Consider the following 20,560-nt stretch of genomic DNA (forward strand, 5'->3'; position numbering starts at 1 on the left):
ACCTGCTTCTTCTAGAAGGTAGCTCATGATACCCTCTTCTTGCGATGTAACCCTCCTCTCTAGGTAACTACCTTCTGGGTGGTTTCCACAGAAAACATCCTTAGGAGATTCTCTCCATGCTCTCTCTCTTCCTCCTCGTTACGTGGCAATCTTCCTCATGCCTTGAGAATGGCTACCATCCGGGTGGTTCGCGTGGCAACAACCCGCCAGTTGCGCCTTCTTGCGTTCTCGCCACATGCTCTCCCTTCCGCGGTAAACACCCTCCGGTTTGGAATCGGTCTGCTTTCGCGATTCGCTGTCGGTGTACGCAGCGCCATCCTGCGACTTGCCTCGGCTATTTGCAATTTGTGACGCGCTTTTTCCGCAGATGCTCCTTTGTTGAAAAGGTTTGTTATTATTATTGCGTTCTGTTGCGGCGCCTCATCCTCGCCTATCGAACTTTTGTTAGGTGTCAGCCCACATAATCTGCGCTGCGCCTCTGTGTACCCTCTCGTCTTTGCTGGTGCTCCCGCCACGAGGTGCTCCAACCGAAGAGAAGAATGCGCAGAAAACAAAAGACGTATTCACCGCCTGGTTATGGCCAATCAGTCTCGTAGGTATTGGCCATTTTGTGATGCAAACAAGAAGAAGAACAACAACGCTGTCACCAAACGTTTAACTAAGCCGTAGTCTTGTAGTTAGTCGTCTTTAGCCTGTCTGCGCAGTAGACTGTTTTGTAGAAACCGAGCTACTTCAGCTCGAAGTAGTATCCCGACTGTTAAACACTTATGATAAGTGGGAACTTTCCAGCGCCGCATATAATTTGCGTTTACGCATGCATTAAGACACCTGGCCACATACTCAGCGGAAACGCTCATCAAGCTCAAATTACTGTTTAAAATTTATGAATGCTAACAGTCGAAAGGGACACAGGCATCAACAGCTACCTAAGTCCGACCTCAGGTGCGGCAGGAGCCGCCGATGTGTGACCTAGCACGTCACTGACGAAATGTTGCCCAGGGATCATTGGATATATCAAATCATGGTCTTTTGCAATGTCAGTTCTACCCGACGTACGATTTCTTGCAATAAATGTCAATTCTTCCTCACTCTTCGTTACTCCCCTCATACGTCCGAGATTCTGCAGGCCTCTCAAAAAGGCTTCAACCAGTTGCAACAACGGGTGACGCAAGAGGATTCCGTGTAGGCTTCCTCATCTGCCTCCTCAAACACCAGTATGGCCTTCTACCCTCTCCCCAGTTCTATGCGATAGTTGCTGTAGATGTATAGAAGCCGCTCGGTAACGTTGCTTATGACCCCTACTAAATGTCGTTGCCTCTACCGGCTCCGTTCCAGAGATATACAGCTGCCTTACTGGACTTCTCTCTGACCGAAGAGTCTGGCTCCGGCTCATTGCGTGTGTCTCTGGACCCTCCGGTAGGCTGTTATTATTCTGCCACCTTCCATTTACCTTAGGTATGTATCCCTTATGCCACATCCCATATAATTGCACTTATTCCAGGACACAAACATGCCTTTACGCCGACGACCTTACTATTTTGTGCACCTCTGGCTCATCACAGACGGTAGGGTAACCTTTGAAAAAGGTATCGATGCATTCACTTATCCTCAAAGAATATGCCTCTGTGCCGCACCCGACAAAGCCAAATTGATGGTAAATGCAAAATCCCGCCATTAACGTCAACATTAGTCCTAATCTCTCTTACGATGGCTAGTCACTGCGGCGGTCGCGCACCGTCCTGCATGCATTCTGGAGGTTCTTATCCAGGAATAAGCTATTCAAGCGAATGCTGCTACCACCGTCAGGGTCTTCCATCAGCTAACGTAGCTCTTCCGCCCTACACCGGACTTCTACAAAGTCGTGAGGAAGCTACTGAACTATAGGTAGTGAACAAGGGAGCCGTTGTGCTCCTGAAACGTCTTTTCATCTTTATTGACTTTGTACAGTGACCAGTATTCTTCATCGCCATGATTCCTGACCAGACGGTATGCCGTGAAACACTTGACTAGAACTAAAAACATTTAGTTAAAATCTCTATACTGTTCAAAGAAAGAAAAAACACTGTCCTCTCAGTTTTGTGACGATTCCATATCATTGGTTGCTTCGCAACGGTCTGCACAGTACGAAACGCAAGTTTTAGTCGACAGTTCATAATTCGCACAAGATCTTCTTTAACTTTTCCATACAGACGACCGCTGAGTGTTTATGCTCCATGGGGCTCCTGTTACCGCTTGGACAACACCTGCAGTATCATCATGTCCCGAAGATGGCCCGTTTTTAAGTTTAAACAAGGATTACTGAAACCTACAAAAACTTATTGTACTGCAATCTAAATCAAAATTTATTCCGGCTTCCAGATAACCTTCGCAACGCCTCTATTGCAAAACACGTTCCGGCTGATATCAACCCATGTAGACGCAATGCTCGCGTTCATGCACTACGCGCATCACGTTCAGCTGACTACAGCCTACATAGATGCTTCACGTCAGGTCGGCACTGATGCCGATTGCACACGAGTATCAGCCTTGCCCTGACATCAACTTCAGCCCTTAAATTGAACCCTTCCCACCACTAACATCAAATCCTCTCGACAATCACCAGCACACAGGTCTTAAAGCAAGCAACGCCTGTCCCAGCCGGCTACACGATGTATTTTGATGCAAGTCTACCTATACTCGCAATTCATACTGGTGGCATTCCTGCACAACTAAGGCATGATCTACATGAGGTTCTCGTCAAACTTCTTTCTCACACACGCGGTGAGGTGGATATCTAATGGTGCTTGGATCCCCCCGAATGAAATGGTGCATCACCTCTCCCGCAAACTTCAACGTTTCCCTCGAATTTCTTGTGCTTATCCACCAACGTGGGGCAGTACTGCCCATTACAAGCCTCAAATAAATTTTTACTAAAGAACAAAAAACACTCTTCTCGTACTGTTTTTATTGATGCCAAATCTCTGTTGGACTCCAGCTGTGCATTCTTCATCTTCTCTGAACCCATTCGCTTATAACCCCAACCCGCTCGTGCCGTACCGTCTTCGTCTCTCCCTAGGACACTGTATTTCCCACACAGTTTCTGCTGATTGGGAAAATTCTATTTTAGCCCCCCCCCCCTCTTGCCATTCACTCTTCCAGTTACTTACACCTATCTCAAGCAACGTGGGAAGCATGGATAGCTTTGGACCAGCTGACGGCTTAGCTAGCTTTCCTGACAATAGCGCAGTACGTTCTCGAGGCCTAATGCTGGATCACAAAAGAAACGAGCAGGCTGTGCTCAAGAACCCAACCTTGGCCTCTGTGGCGTAAAATATTGGAATATGCTATGCGTCCTATTTCTCAACTTTAAAACGTTCACCTTGCAAAGCTCTCTAGACAAGAGCTTTGGTTTTGGTTTTATGGGGGTTTGCCGTCCCAAAGCGACTCAGGCTATGAGAGACGCCGTAGTGAAGGGCTCCGGAAATTTCGCTCGCCTGGGGTTCTTTAACGTGCACTGACATCGCACAGTACACGGGCCTCTAGAATTTCGCCTCCATCGAAATTCGACCGCCGCGGCCGGGATCGATCCCGCGTCTATCGGACCAGCAGCCCAGCGCCATAACCACTCAGCTACCGCGGCGGCTTTCCAGACAAAAGCGTCCTGAATCTACATGCTCTCATTGTTGGCCAAACACAGGCATGAACCATGTGTGCCAGTATAAATTTAAATGCTGATGCGTGCTGCACGTGTGCTCGTCTAAGCAGCCAGCGTGGCACGTGCTCACTCATTAGACAAGGCGTCCGAAAAAAAAAGATACTATCGATTGCTTGATGATGAAATCGTTTTAATTAGAGCTACAGACAGAGGGCCGTACACAGAAGGCCATACACATAAGGCCCTATCGTGTCTCCCTTCCTGAGCACCATGTTTTTCAGACCGGGTTGGACAAGATGCTGGCACATGACCACCGTGTGCGCACTGAATACAACCCAAGAAAGGCGGCGGTGTAAGTCGACACGCGTTTCCCTCATCTACGCCTCTCTCTGGATACCTGGGGCAGATCGTACCAGGAGGTATTTGCAGTTGGTGTAAAATTACCCAAGGCAAGTGTTGTGGTGGCATCTTATTTATTTATTTATTATTTACTTTATTTATTGATTTCAGAATACTGCAGGTTGCTGCTTGGCTCAAGCAGGATTGAATTTACATTGATACGTAACCAAAAGAATAAACGAAAATAATAAAACCAAAAGAACAAAATTATACAATATTAGCAGCACACAGATAAAAAACATACATATAAACATTATTAGCAGGTAAGTATATGAGGTCTTACTACGTCAAACCAGCGGGCGGCGCTCCCTCCCGTATTAATCTGGGTTGGTTATTGACTGTGCGTTGTAAATACCCTGGGTGTCCGATTTTAGTCGGAGGTGACTTCAACGCCCCACACCCAGACTGGGTGTACCCTACTTCGAACCTCCGCGGCAGGCGTGTGCGGGATGCCTTCGCGGATGCGTTGTTAATTCTTCTAAATCACTCCGGTTCAACAACGCGGTTTATGCGTCACAGTCACAGTACCACATATGCTCCTGATGTTACGTGGTGGTCTGGGCCCGGCACTCCCTCGTGGCACCTTGAGCCTGACAGTTTGGGGAGTTACCACCATCCTATCATCAGTCTACATTCAAGGGCCCGCCGATTACGCCGTAGGTGTTGTGTGCTCAATTGGGACACCTTTCGCACCACCGTCGAAGATCTCTCTCTGCAATCATCTACACTACCTGTGGACTGCGTACAAACTGCGCTGAATAAGGCTACTGCTGTCACCTGGACTGGCGTCAATCACCCGGCTCCAGCTGTGGGTCTGCTTAACCTGTCGGCTGCTCGCCGAGAAGCGGAGATGGCTACTTCCCGAGGCCCGACATCTGCGCAAGCACGGAGAAGGCTGAATTACCTTACTGCCAAGGCTCGCAGATATGAAAGCGATTTCTCGCGACAGCAGTGGCATGCGCGGTGTGAACTGTTCTCGGCACGGTCATTGAATGCTTCTCTCTGGCGAACGTTCCGTGCAATGGAACATGGTTCCCGTTGTCCTGACGCAGCGGCCACAGCATGCTTCAGCTAATCTAGTTCCAGATGATTTCGCCAGAGAGGCAGCGCGGAAGTTTTTCCCCCAAGTCTGATGTGTTGCCTCCAAAGGTTGTAGGAGCCCCCTTGGCTGCCATTCCAGCATATGTCGATAAGCTCCCATCTACAGCCGACTCAGAAAGAATTGAAAGCCCATTTTCCATGGCCGAGTTTCCTGCAGCAATAGATGACGCCCGTCGGAAGACTGCGCCCGGTCCGGACTCTATTTCGTACGAGGTTTACAATATCATGAGTTCCGCTGTACTCCCTCAACTCCTCGCCACCATTAACAAGGTATGGATAGAAGGCGTCGTACCAGAACACTGGAAATCTGCTATTCTGATCCCCATCCCAAAGCCGGGGAAGCCGCCGACAGAGCTTGGAAATTTCCGGCCTATATCGCTTACGCCAACATTATGCAAGCTTACCGAAAAAATGCTTGCCACACGACTGTCGTGGTGGCTTGAGCACCATGGTTTCTACCATCCCGCCCAAGTTGGCTTTCGTACGTCCATAGGTACAGAAGATGGACTGGCTCTCTTGGAGTCAGCAGTTCTCGCCTCAACTCGCAGCCACAATGTACGTACTGTACTGGCCATGCACGTTGAAAAGGCTTACGATAATATCAGTCATGCTGCCATCCTGGAATCGCTTGACATGCTGCATTTCCCCGTTAGAGTGTGCAATTTTGCTAAATCCTTCCTTGAAGGCGGACACTTTGCCATACGCGTCAGTGGTTAGGCCATCGGATCTTTTGTGCCTCTTCGCGGCGTTCCCCAGGGATCGGTGTTATCGCCAACATTATTTATTATTGCTTTTATCCCCCTTGCTTGGCGCTTACATGATGTCTCTGAGATTAAGTTCTTATTGTATGCTGATGACATAACGGTGTGGAGCACTAACAACGACCTGATGAATCCAGCAGCAGCCCTACAATCAGCCATATATATTGCGTTGACCTTTACTTCTTCAATTGGTCTTCAGATTTCAGTGAGCAAAACCACGTCCGCGTCAGTCGCCAACCGCTGGGGGTGCCGTAAACTTCATTTCATGAAAGTTCGGCCGTAAAAATCTTGGGCTTGACAATACACGAGCCAGGATCAGGTAATGCTCGGCATTCTTTGGCTAAAAAGCAAGCAATTCAGGCGTTGGGTCTGATTAGACGCAATGCTCCTCGAACAGGCGAAGCGCGCTCTCATGTTGCACGACAGTTGGTGCGGGTGGTTGTGCAACCGCGCCTCGTTTACCAAACGCAATTCTAGCATTTGCCGAGGGCTCAATGGGATCGCCTTGAAGCTGCTAATCGAGAGGCAATGAGGTTCATCACATGCCTTCCCTGCATCACCCCGAACGTGGCGCTCCAAGGACATGCGCAGCTGAATACACTAGATTAGCTGGTGCAGGAACAACGCGATGCTCGCCTGCTTATGTCGAGCCTTACACACACAACGTGTGCACACAGGGCATATGCTTCACCGCACTCTATTATACAGTCGCCCCCGCCAGTTCTTCCTCCCTGGCGCTTTGTGCAGCGAAGCGAAAACAAACCAACTGATCTGCGTCGGCCATCATCTACCCACGCGACATCGCCGTTTCGCGACCGAATTTGAGAGCAAGACGCCAAGCTGCCGCAAGGCTCTATCGTTATGTACGTTGACGCAAGCATCCAGGCCTGCGAAGCAACAACGGCAGTTTACTGTCCTTGTAAGCCTGCCTTGAACAAAACATCAAAGTTTCGCTTCTCAGAACCTCTTTCCTCCTTCTGTGCGGAGATGCTTGCGGCTCAAGAGGCACTTTGCTCTGTGGCTGCCGTTCCAATGCTATATATGGCCTGCATTGTCATTCGCACCGACGCCCTTCACGTCACACGCCTACTACGATGCGTCAGTCGCACCCCAGAAATCTGCCAAGACATCCATCGTCTAGCGGTAAGCATCCCGCAGAAAATCCGTATTGATTGGGTCCCGCATGACCTTCTGAGCGCACAAAGCCACGCAGACTCTGCGACTCGTATTTCGACCCCAACCTTGTCTTTATAATAAACTGCACATCTCCAACAGAAATTTTTACTTTAAACCTTTTTAATTTTTTTTTAAATTTTAACTTTTACCGAAGCGTTGGCCTTGTAGTAGAGCATCCGCCTCGCATTCGGGAGGTGCTGGGTTCGATCCCCAGTGCCGCCGGGTACCCACCGGTTTTTATGGGTACAAGATTTCCCCCGGCATGGTGCTCGGATCTTCAGGGTGAGATGCTTGGGAAAAGGGTCTTGACCACAGTTGCTCTGACGGACCAGCGATCGGTTCCGCCGTCAACAATGTTAAATCCGCCTCATGCGGTAGAAGCCCATTTGTGGCCCTTTTGGTTGGAGATGTGCAGTTTATTATAAATCTTCAAACCCAACCAGACAGGCAAATCTGTCAAAATGTTTAGCTTTCAACCTTGTCTTTGTCTCGATTCCTCACTCTGGATGACACCACCCTCCTTTTAACAAGAAAGGAACACCTCCGGCGCCGCACATGTGCTGTAATCCCTTCGTGTGTGGTAATCTTCCCCGTGGTCTTACCCATGCAGAGGAGGTTGCCCTTCGGAGGATCCGGGTCGGGGTTGCCCTAACTCCAGCCGTGACACGCATGTGGCCGCCTTTACAAGATTTATAACCCCGCTCCGGGTGTGCAGTTTGCAAGATCAGAGATATTGAGACGGAAGTCACCACCTGCGGTGGGTTTGCCTTGTGCTGAAGCCGACGAGAATTCGGCACCTGGTGGAAGTGGGTCTCTCACCGAACAATCTGGACTGATATATCGCATGAAAACAAGGACCACATCATCGTCAACTTCTTGAGTTCTTTAGATCAGCCGTTTTTTCATTTATTTAAGCATCCTCCTCATGGAAAGTGAGAGTAGCGCAAAACGGGACAAAGGGACAGAGACGGGACTCTCACTTTCCATGGATCACCGTTACCGACTTGCCCAAGTTTCTACCCTTGGGATCCTCCTCATCCCTCATTTCATAACCTTTATTCCCCGAGGCAATATACCTAGCATAAAAAAAACATTAGCGAACCTTCTACCAGCCTGGGCCGTCCCCTATGCTTTTGGTAAAAAAAGAGATGGCAGTTGGCGCTCCTGTCTCGACTATCGCCATCTTAATCAAATAACAAAGAATGACGTTTGTCCTCTTCCGATAATTGATGACGCCCTCGACTGCCTACACGGTGTCAGCTATCTTTTATTGATCTTCGTTCAGGATACTGGCAAATTGATGTTGACCAACGGGATCGTGAGAAGGCAGACTGTCACCCCCGACGGCCTGTATCAATGTAATTCAGTCATACGTTTCAGTCTCTCCAAGACTCCTGCCACCTTCGAGCGCATGATGGACTGGTTCTTGCGTGGCTTCAAATAGACGACATGCTTGTGCTATCTAGAATACATTGCCATTTTTTCCCCAACTTTCGAAAGCCACCTACACCATCTTTCTACTATCCTTGCCGTCTTTCGCCGCGCAGGTCTACAACTCAACTCCAAGAAGTGCAGCTTCGTACGGTGCCAAATTAAAGTCATCGACCACTTGATTGATACTTCTGGTGCTAATCCCGACCCTGACAAAGTTAGTGCCGTTCGCGAGTTTCCCACCTCCCGTTCCTCAAGCGATATGCGCAGCTTCCTCGGGCTCTGCTCGTATTTCCGCCGGTCTATCCCGAACATCGCCGACGCGGCCCGTCCCCTTATCACCCCACTGAAGAAGGATGCGCTTTTCTGCGGGGGCATTGACCAAGCTCACGCCTCCACCGCACTTGTTGCGGCCCTCACTGCTCCATCTTTGCCGACCCATTTCAATCCTTCTGCGCCTATGGAACTTCACACCGACGCTAGTGGCCATGGCATTGGCGCCATCTTTGCGCAGCGCCAGCATGACCACTATCGTGCCACTGCCTACGGCAGAAGCCTGCTATCTCCGTCAGAACGTAACTGTTCCATTACGAGCAGGAGTGCCTTGCAGTTGTTTGGACGTTAACAAAATTCCGCCCTTATTTGTTTGGAAGGCCCTTCTGCGTTGTTATAGGGACCTACATGCCTTGAGTTGGCTCTCCTCTCTCCACAGGCTGAATGGGTCACTCTGCCTTGCGCTTGCTGGAGTGCACATTTTCTGTTGTCTGCAAGTCCGGCCAGTTGCACCAAGACGCTGACTGTACCGCCATCCTGTCGATCCTCCTGATTCCCACAACCATGATACCGACGATTGCGTTTTGTCCGTCTCGGACTTTCTACACATCGGCGGCGAGCAGCGCCGTGATCCATCTCAGCGCCCCATAATCGTCCGCCTCCACAGCGCCCCTTCCGATCCTGCTCTGAGCCCGTTCGTGCTGCGTCACGATACTCTATACCGTCGCAATATGCACCCTGATGGCGCCGACCTCTTGCTCGTCGTCCCGACGCCTCTACGCTCCACAGTACTTGGCTAGCTACATGACGCGCATACTGCAGGGCACCTCGGCGTGTCCCGCGCATACGACAGCGTGCGCTGGCGGTTCTTCTGGCCTGGCCTTTACCGCTCTGTCCGCGGTTACGTTGCTGCCTGCGATCAATGTCAGCGCCGGAAAACGCCCCCGCTTCCGCCTGGTGGCCAGCTTCCACCCGTGGACATTCCGACTACCCATATTTCCGTGTTGGTCTCAATCTGCTTGGGCCTTTTTTCACATCAGCTTCCAGGAAGAAGTTGATTGCCGTTGCGACCGATTACACTACCCGATACGATATCACGCGCGCTATCCCGGCCAGCTGTGCCTCCGATGTCGCCGACCTTCTCCTCCGTTAGGTCGTCCTGCTTCGTGGAGCTGTTCGTAAACTGCTTACAGATCGAGGCCCCTGCTGCCTTTCTAAACTGGTCCATGGCCTTTTCCACTCCTGGTCTACCCGCCACAAGCTCACGACGGCCTATCATTCCCATACAAACGGCCTTACTGAGCGCCTTAACCGCACCCTCACAGACATGCTGTCAATGTATGTCAACGACCACCATCGTGACTGGGACGTTGTTTGCCTTTCGTGACGTTCGCTTGCAATTCCTCACGCCATGATATCAGCGAAAACTCATCCTTCTACCTGGTTTCTGGTCGTGACCCGTTTCCACCCTTTGGCAGTTTACTGCCTCATGACGCTTCTGCCAGAAGTTACGCTTGTGACACATTTGCCCATGCTGACGCCGCCCGCCAAATCACTCGTAATCGTCTCCACGCTACTCAGACCACCGAAAGACGCCGTTACGACCTTCATCACCATGACGTCTATTACCCTCTCGGCTCTCTGGTACTCCTCTGGCTCCCTGGATGTCAAGCGGGCCTCTGCGGGCTCCTGCCTCCTGCGGGCTCCTGCCTCGTTTCGTCGGTCCTTGCCGAGTCTTGAGGCAACTGGCCAGTATGACCTGCGAACTCATGCCGCTGCACCCAAACTCCCCTTTCGCGTTCCCCTCCGCACAGCTTGTGCTCGTCGCCCGTCTTAAACCCTACCACTTGCACACACCACCTTAGGACGCCCAGGGACTGTGTATTCCTCCGCGGTGCGGAGGGGAGGGGGTGTAGTGTTACTGTACACAGTCGATAGTGAAGAGGACGTTGTTTTGTCGCTGGACAGTTGGCGACGACGAGGACGCTGCAGCTAGTGCTTTAGTGAGTTGGGTTCTGGTGTGCCTTCTGTGTGCGGCCTATCGTTCCTGCTGCTGAACTAACCCCGTAATAAAATTGGTGTTCAGGCTGCCTATTCTGGGAGTTCAGTGGGCCTAGAAATCGCTCATGGCCTTTCGATAAGCTCCTCCTGAACTTTCTGATTGAGCTCCTACCACTCAATCGTCGGTTATTTTATGCTTTGTTGCTGTGGTTTTGGGCTCGCCAACATCTTTTGATATAGGTCCGCCTCTATTCCCCAGAAGAGCTGTGGAAGCAAGGATAGAACGCGCCGGGAATACAGAAATGTGACAGAAGGCCCACATGACATTCCAATGTAGATGGGACGGCCGTCTGGTTGTTGATCTTAGTTCCGCATAACTCTGCCGTAAATCCGACATTTTTGCGGCGTTGCCGTTTTCATGCTCCGGCAATTGGTATGCGCTGTATGGGCACCGAGTCCCAACGAAGACATTGCGATAACTGGCGGCAGAGGGCCGGCCTCGTCTTCTCGGCGACGCTGGAGCCACACGTTGGACACTTATTGCAGTGTTTCATAATACTCGTCGTGCATATTTATATGCATTCAGTTGTCTGTGTTTTGTATGTTCTTCGAGCTTTCCTATTTGTGTTACATGTACTTCTCTATTTTTCGTTAGATGTGGTACCGCCTTTTTTGTCGTGTTTTCACTGAACGTGCGAATAAAAACTTTGGGTTATTTCGTGACAATATTTTACTCGGACTATTATGTTCCCTTCTTGGCAAATGCATGTCAAACATTCTTGGTAAAAAAAATTGAATAATTGATAATTGCCAGGTACTATATGGAAATGATGAAGATAGCGGTTAATCCTTCTTGGGCGTACAATGTCTCTTAAAGTTGTTCCATCGCTCACATACAGAAAACCAGAGAAACTCATAGAAAACCAAGGGGAAAATTTTGATTTGCAGATAGGTTTAGCGTGGGACAAACGAGGACAAAAGAGGGACACAGGACGAGCGCTAAGTTGGAAGTGAAAGAAACGGAACCAGAATTACGAGCTCGAGAAACTGAATGTGCATGCCCCACTAACCGCTGATTAAGACGGGGGCAGGATAAAGACAATTTGAACCAACTTAATGTGGGACTAAACGACGATATAAAATGGCACGGAAAGAAACCGTTCCATTTGTCCGTGTCGTCGTTTATCTCGCACGAAGCCTACTTGTCAAACATGAATTACCAACAGGCTACTAACGTTTACGACAATGGCAAGAACCTTAATAGTAAAAAATGCAAGCTTGCTGAAACAGAAGATTGGCACATATATAGTTTATTGTAGTGTAATCTTACAATATCTAAAAAAAATTGCATTCATACAATGTTTCGAGTTGAAAAACGCTTTCGCCTAGAACTGTCGGGTATGTTTTCCCAATTTGGGGTGCCATCTGCCAGGATACCCACAGGTACGAAGCAAGAACCAGTAAAAAAAACATTCAAGACTCGCCTGTTGCTACTGCCGTGTATCTGCAGGACAGAAGGGTTGTTGCAGCCCGGGCGCCAATGATGCGGGTTATATCATCGATCACCTGGTGGAATTCCTTGTTGAAGTCGGTCACAGATATTACTTCCTTGCTGATCAGGTAGTTGAATACTTCGTGATGTTTTTCTCTTGTCAATCCAGGCATGGCGTTGTGCAGGTAATGAGGCAAGTCGTAGTTCGATCCAATATAGAAAGGAGCTGAAACATATGCGCGTTGTGAAGTTCCTCACCTTGCAGATTGCAATCGAGCACAAGGCTTCCGTTGAACTTGAATCTGTGTGTGTCATCAGCGTCGCGAAAGCGTCGTTGTTTTTCTTCTGTTTTCTTAACTTAAGGAGTGTACGTTCAGCAAAACCGAGCAAAATGGTTTTTTATGTCTTACAAAGGTTTAGCTCCCCAAAGCGACTCAGACTATGAGGGACGCCGGAGTGAAGGAAATTTCGACATCCTGGTGTTCTTTAACACGCACGGTCATCGTACATTACACGGGCCTCTAGCATTTCGCGTCCATCGAAATTCGACCGCAGTAGCTGGTATCGAACCCGCGTCTTTCGGGTCAATAGCCGTGTGCCACAACCCCTAAGCCATCTCGGCAGGTCCGAGTAAAAGGATAGGTTATATCTGCAGAAAAATTATCACTGTGTGGAATTTCTTGCTCAACCCTTCCTCTCTACAAGCAATGCTTGAGGAGAATAAAATATGATTTGATTTGATAAGGCCACTGGGAGGTCGCTGTAGTGGGGTTAAAGTACTTTCAATTCCCTTTGGAGCTTGCAAACCGAAGGTCTCAATGTCGTTGTATAGGTACTATACGGGTGTGGTCAGATACGGACCGTAATTGTGTTTCCACGACCATTTTTGGTCTGAACAAAATTGTTATATGCAATGTGCAAACGTGTCCAAAGAAATGAATGACCGTCAGCTTTGGAAGAGACGCTGCGTTTTTCTTTGAAGCAAGCCACATATCTCAAGTAGGATAAAACGGCGCTTTGCGATTTCACAAAATTGCGAGTTTGGTTTCCCACCGAAACAAGACAAAATTAAATCATCATCATCAGCCTGACTACGCCCACTGCAGGGAAAAAGCCTCTGTCATGCCTCTTCAATTAACCCTGTCCTTTGCCAGCTGCGGCCCCCATATCCCAGCAAACTTCTCAATCTCATCCGCCCACCTAACTTTCTGCCGCGCCCCGTTACGCTTGCCTCCACTTGGAATCCACTCCGTTACCCATAATGACGAGCGGTTATCCTGCCTTTGCATTGCACGCCCTGCCCAAGCCGATTTCTTTCTCTTAATTTCGACTAGGACGATGTCATCCGGAAGCGGGCAGCGTGGGTGATCCCGCGCTGTCCGCTTCAGGACTCTTAACGTTACACCTATTATTTTTCTTTCCATAGGGCGACGCTTTTCGTTAGCCTCCAGGTATCTTCCCCGTAGGTGGGTACTGGTAAGATACATCTGTTGTGCACTTTTCTCTTGAGGGATGTTGGTAAACTGCCATTCATGATTTGTGAGAACATGCCATATGCGTTCGACCCCATTTTTAATCTTCTAGTTAAGTGAACATATGCCCTCACCAGTTCCTACACATTGCTACCAATTGTGAACTGCTGTTTTGCTGATCGGGTTGCAAATTTTCAAGTCCTTGACGTCTCCTTTCTCATGAATTAAGATAATGTTAGCGTGACCGTGTGCTTTGTGGAATTGCGACCGTCGGCCATAGGCGTCAGCGGCCTTAAATCCTGTATATGGTGCGTTTAAAGCCCTGCATTTCGCGTGACTGAGCGCTGTTCACACTGTTCTCTTATAACCTTCCCGCTAGTGTGGAGTTGACTTTCCACGCCTCATATGTCGGGCTGTACAGTTCAGCTCGCAGCTATTTCTCTGTTCTTGTTTTTTTTTAATAGTCCGTAGCTCGTTTCGTATCGAGACTATGCTTTAGTTTCACGGCTGGGTGTTGAATAATGTCGTGTTCCTAGCACGGCCCGTCTTCCACGGTTAGTAGAGACGGCGACGAAGCGGCCATTGGCGCGTTAGGAACGCTCAGGCTTGACGTGGCTCGATGATTAAAAACGCGGCCTCGTTATTGGGTTCTACCCTACGCCTGCCTTCACGGCTTCTTGGGTCAAGGCAGTATGTAACCGTTTGTGTGCCATGCAGTCGAAAGAAGGTTTTTACCTCTGGCAGTTTCGCAGCAAAAATTCGCAAAAATTGTTCATACGGAATTGCAACCATAGAATTGCAGTATTCGGGAAAATTGTCGGAAAAGAAGGGATACACTGTAATGTCGAAATTGTTCCTCATACTTATCACTCTATTTTACTACCTGAACAACTTTAGTACTTCTAGAAAGGTAAGTTATTTAATTACGAGTTGAAAGTTGCTAATTTTGGCTACATCGTGCCAGAAATACATGCGCTTTCGAAAAGCAAGCAGGCAAAGCAACCTGCCCAATGCATGTAACTAGTCTAAATAGCTAGATTTTTTCGAGCCACAGCGCCAAGTGTAATCGTGTTTTCAAAATTCTAAAAACTGCTATGGCTATTACTAACGGCTGGCTGCAAATTTGAATTGCAATTAGCTAACTATGTGAAATAGTTGAAAGGTTCATTATTGGAATTTTAACCACCCTGCCATTTAGCATGTATCGCGTGTTTTTTGACGTCCGCCTGCACTGGTATCACTGCGCCGAAAAAATATCCTTTACCTATGAAACACTACTTTTAAAAATTAATGATCACCTTTCATGAGGAACCTCGCATATATTGTAAAATTTTCTGTGATTGTATTTCTGCTGAAATTAGAGAACGAAAACTGTGGTTTATCGGGCAACTAGATGCGGCTTGGCGTCTGTCACGTTGAGTGCATTCCGGACAATTTGTCTACTCGCTTAATTGGAGGATTTGTAAAATACGCGCTTATAATTTAATTATTCATGAACGGCTGAGTACATAAGTACAAGATATGTTTCTTTGACATGCATGCATTCACTAGACGAGCCTTCAATCACTTCGAAAAGTCGACCTCATGTATATAAAATATTGAATCATTGTAATAAATGCCATTTTAAAAAGAAACAAAGAGCCGTGACGGAGTGAGGCGTCCCTGTTTCGCATGCCGGAGACCCGGGTTCGATTCCAACGCACACCACAATTTTCTTGTTTTTTTTATTACCTGAGGCCGCTTGAAGGTCAAATTTGCGCCATAATATGGTATTCAGGGGTTGTACGTGAGAAGTGGAGCTTTCGCTGGAAAGACCTCGGGGGTGCGTCAAGGACCCGGATAAGTAGGATAAGCAGCGCTTAGCAACAATGACCAAGAATTCACGCTCTACTGCCTCTTCGGCAACCTTCGTTGTTCTCTTGTGCACTGGCTTCAATATACGTATGCCATGTTTCATGATTGGGGCGATGCAGCGAAAAGAAAATTTCCTCTTAGAGAAATTCTCATACCTGGTGGATTCCACTAGCTGCTAGAAGCACGCTAATTAGCCTCCTCAAAATGTGACATAGAATACATAGACTGTGTTAGTCACGTTCTGGTGGAACAGTTTGCAGATTTGCGGCTGTGTATGCGTGAGAGCATATATAATCTGTTAGGAACCTGAAGAAGTTGTTTTTTAGAATCGTAAAGCGGAAGAAAATGTATTTTTAATAACGAAGTCGAGGAAGCACATGTGGGGGTCATGACGATCAGTGTAAGAGCCACATCTGCTGTTGGCTTGTCCTACTGTCTACGGCGAACAGTTAGAACTATTGCGGTAATGTACAGCGATATGCGCCAGCTTTGCTTCGTAGTTCCCAGAAATAAATCCATGTTGGAGATATTCTATTAATTTATTCCGGAGACGACTAAAAACGATGTGCATTCCACTGTACAGGGGCGGGCAATTCGAAAAGCGCTCTGTGGCTACTGGGACCCAGTTGTTTTGTTCCCACATCAGAAAGGCAGTGGTATGGCTGGAGGAGGATTTCTCTCCCAAGATTCAGCTAGCGCGCTAGAACTTGCGAGACTTCGTCAAGGCAAATCGGGACGAAAGGGAACGTTTCCGCATACGCTTCAACAAATTGCATTTTAGGGGGAGCACCTTTATGTATGATGCAGCTACTAGCAGTGTCGTAGAAATCCGCCAAAATAGGCCGAGCAAAGAACAAGACGAACTAGCCTCGGCCGAAACCAGCCAAACCAACTCTCAGCCAAGCGAAGACCAACCAAACAAAATTTCAGACTGACTTCCCCCGCCCGGCTATAGCAAACACATGGACACCAATAACGTTTCGGTTCTCTTGGCAAACTTCCGCAGTATACTACCGAAACTTCATGTTCTCAATTCATTCATCTACACATGTTCCGCGGATGTCATTGTCGGCACTGAAACCTGGCTTTCGGACGACATCCCCGACTCTGAATTGTCATTTCCGCCTTCGTTTCAAATTTTTCGTAAAGATAGGATCGGTTCTCGAGGGGGAGGAGTAATCATAACAATAAAAAAGTAATTCCGCCCGACCGTTGTACCTATTGACACAGGACTGGAAATTATTTGGGTCTCGGCACATGTTGGAACTAGAAAAATTATCTTAGGAGTTCTTTACAGACCTCCTGACTCTGCATCTGATTTTACTGATTCCCTGAATGAAGCCTTAGAGCAGATAACACTTAAACATCCCAAATCAATTCTTGTCCTGTGCGGAGATTTCAACTATCCTTCTATCAACTGGTTGGATTATTCTGTAAGCCATCATAATAACCGAGCCGAATGTATTTGCTTTCTCAATCTGTTGCAACTTTATCAACTAACTCAGCTGGTTCGTGAACCCACACGCGGCGATAATACCTTAGATCTAGTTTTCACCAACCATCCTGACCATGCGTCTGCTTCTGTTCTGGAGGAAATCAGCGACCACAAGATTATTCATTGCCGCTTCAGCTTGCCTCGCCCTGATAACGCAAGGATCAGCAAAGAGATACTGGATTACGCACGTGCAGATACACCTAAAATGAATAGCATTCTAACAAGCTTTGCAGCTGATTTCCGCCAAGACTTCACTAAACGTACTACGAATGAAAACTGGTGCTTATTTTGTGATAAATTAAAAGAACTTGAGAAGATATTCGTTCCCAAATTCACAATCTCAAACCGAATAAATGATCCCTGGTTCACTAACGAATGCAAAAGGTACTTAAACAGAAAAAGGAGGGTATACAGAAGAGCTTCAAGAACCAATGCACCACTCGACTGGATGAAATATAAGGAAATTGCTGCGCTTATTGAAAGAAAACTCGAAGAAGAGAAACAAAAATACTATAACGACACACTTCCGAAACTATTAAAAAGTGATCCCAAAAAGTTTTGCCGCACTGTAAATCCTAAGAGCAGCAACATTTTACCAGCACTAATAACAGGAGAGGGCTCACCCTTACCGTTAGACGAGTGCGCCGAAATCTTCAACAAATCTTTTAGTGACATGTTCACAAATGAACTCCCCGTTGATAATTTACCGCCCATTTCTGCAACATACATACGGTTTCAATTTGCACCTATTACTATCACAACAAATGGCGTCGCCCGCGCGATCGACAAGCTAGAACTAAAAAAGGCCCTAGGACCCGATGGGATCAGTACAAAGGTTCTGAAACTAACATGTCACGAATCATTTGGTTTGCTCGCGCTGATATTTCAACAATCTCTGGATACAGGACAGCTCCCGGACGACTGGAAACAAGCACACATCATTCCCATACACAAATCAGGAAGTAACACCGATCCAAACAACTTCAGGCCTATCTCACTTACTTGTATCTGCTGCAAACTACTAGAGCATATCTTCTTTTCCCACATCATGAACCATCTGAACCTAAATAACTTACTTCTCGAGAACCAGCACGGATCCCGGCAATACCGATCATGCCAGTCGCAACTCTTTGAGCTTGTGACTGACCTTCACCAATCCCTACACATGTCTCATCTCACAGACGCCATTTTCATTGACTTTACAAAAGCTTTTGACCGTGTTGCCCACAAACGCTTACTGCTAAAGACCCGAAATTTACTGCTCGACGACAAAAGAACTACATGGATCGAGCAATTCCTAACAGATCGTTACAAGTCGGTCAAAATTGAGAACCTCATTTCTAAACCCACTCGCGTGTTATCCGGTGTCCCACAGGGCTCAGTATTAGGGCCATTACTTTTTCTAATTTATATAAACGACATAGCCTCTAATATTACTTCATCAATACGGCTTTTCGCAGACGACTGCGTAATATACAGGCAGGTAACCACCCCGACTGATGCACTAGCTCTCCAATCAGATCTAACAGAACTAACTGAATGGTGTTCAACGTGGCAGATGGATATTAATGTCAGTAAAACTAAGCATGTAAGATTCTCTAGCGTAGCAGAAACATCACAGAATAATTACCGGTTAAATAATAGTGGAATTGACTCCGTGTCGTGTATAAAATATCTGGGAGTGTTTTTCAGTCAGAACTTAACCTGGGATGCTCACATTGAATACATAACTAATAAAGCCTTTAAAAAAATTGGTCTCTTGAAACGCCGTTTACCCCTTGCGAACGCTGAAACACGGAACAGCGCTTATACAACGCTTATCAGATCATCTGTTGAATACGCTTCTGTTATATGGAACCCCTCCCACGCGATTCTTACAAATGCTCTAGAAGCAGTACAAAATGAAGCCGTCAGATTCATACTGTCACCCTACTCACGTCATCAAAGCGCATCAGCAATGAAGCACGCCATGAATCTTCAACCTCTTGCTACACGTAGAAAGTTCGCCCGGTTGTCATTATTTCACACCTTATACTATAGCGAAACGCCATTCTCCCGAAATCATATCTTTCCTGCACCTCAATGTTCAGCTCGCCTGGATCATGCGCATAAGGTACGTCCGATTTTCGCTCGCACACTAAAATATCAGAAGTCACCGCTGGTTTTGTCAATAAATGAATGGAACTCATTGCCACCCAGCATTGTCGGCCATACTGAATTATCATCTTTTCAAACAGCTTTACTAACATTTATGAACACGGAAAATGCGTCATAGAGTGCTGAATGATTTACCGTGTCAGTGACTTTTTGGCGGGCCTTTTTTGCTTTGCCATTTCTTGTGTGCTGAACAGCTCCGGAGCCTCTTTTATGTGCCATTGTATTTTTAGTTACTTATTTCGCCCTAATTATTACTCACTTGTTTGAACGTGTTGAATTTTGTGGTTTCAATATGTTATACTGCACTTAATCAAATGTTACCCAAACTCTGCCCTCTGTATATTTACCATCATTTGTTATGAGTTGATTTGTTATGTGTGCTTTCTTTTCATCATTCCCCCCCTATGTAATGCCCTCTTCTGGGTCTTTAGAGTAAATAAATAAATAAATAAATAAATAAATAAATAAATAAACTCACTTACCCATCTCGCAAGTGATGTCAAAGAACGCTTTTTTTCGGTGCTGTTCGCTTGTGTTGCTATGAGCAAGTGCTCAGTGTGAAGTGTAAAAAATACATGTGCTACCGCGTTGCGGCTCCGGCAAGCATGGCAGCCTATGCTGCGATTCCAGTTCACGAGGAGTGGAGATACTGATCGAGAGGGGCGGAGAGTGACGTCTCAACATGCTGGCATCACACGCTCAGAGCGGAGATAACAAACCAGGAACAGTTCTTGCCGCGCTGCGCGGCAACTGTTATTATCACTTCGCAAACACTCGTTATCGGCGGTGGCGTTTCAGCGAGCTCGTTGTTCAGGAGACATGAAAGGAGGAAACTGACTGTTTGAAACGTTGTTTGCAATGCATTGACGTCTAGATCCGGAGAAAAGAGGACAGGCGAAATGCACAACGCGGGAGAAGCGAAAAGTTTTGTTTTTCGAATTACGAATTACCACTCTCGAATTGTTTGCTGTTAGGAAAGCCTATGCACAGGAGAGTCGTTATTTTGCAATAAAAAGAAGTAAAAACGTTTGTGGCGCCTGTGTTGGGCATGCCTTCATGCGCTGTGCTAAAATATCGTGGGAGCCGCTACAGCTTATATTTCATTTCGCTGAATTTTTTGGCGAAACGAGCAGCAGACAGCCCCCTAGAGCCAGTGGCAGGGGTTACAAGAGAACTGGCACTTAAGCGTGTGCCAATTATCTGTCCACACCGCATATTTCACCAGAAAAATGGGCAAAACTGTGTTCTTGCCGAATGAGTTCTTGCCGAATGAATAATACATTGCTAAAATAAACCACAAATCACGACGTCGAC

General features: G+C 47.4%; 1 protein-coding gene across 2 annotated transcripts in view; it reads right to left on the minus strand.

The window, feature by feature from the left end:
* LOC144132410 (uncharacterized) overlaps window positions 1-19,908 on the minus strand; it is an 81,703-nt gene extending 61,795 nt beyond the window's left edge. The window contains exons 1-3 of one of the 2 annotated variants that reach the window (XM_077664808.1): window positions 19,729-19,908; window positions 17,719-17,805; window positions 12,261-12,494 (exon numbers count right to left, since the gene is read on the minus strand). In XM_077664808.1, coding sequence (XP_077520934.1) covers window positions 12,261-12,494; window positions 17,719-17,805; window positions 19,729-19,732 — 325 coding nt within the window. In that variant the 5' untranslated portion in view covers window positions 19,733-19,908. The remainder of the gene's footprint in view (window positions 1-12,260; window positions 12,495-17,718; window positions 17,806-19,728) is intronic. The other variant, XM_077664809.1, reaches the window with a different exon arrangement.
* Window positions 19,909-20,560: the final 652 nt, after the last annotated feature.

Source organism: Amblyomma americanum, chromosome 5 (genome assembly GCF_052857255.1).
Source record: "Amblyomma americanum isolate KBUSLIRL-KWMA chromosome 5, ASM5285725v1, whole genome shotgun sequence".
Lineage (NCBI taxonomy): Eukaryota > Metazoa > Arthropoda > Arachnida > Ixodida > Ixodidae > Amblyomma > Amblyomma americanum.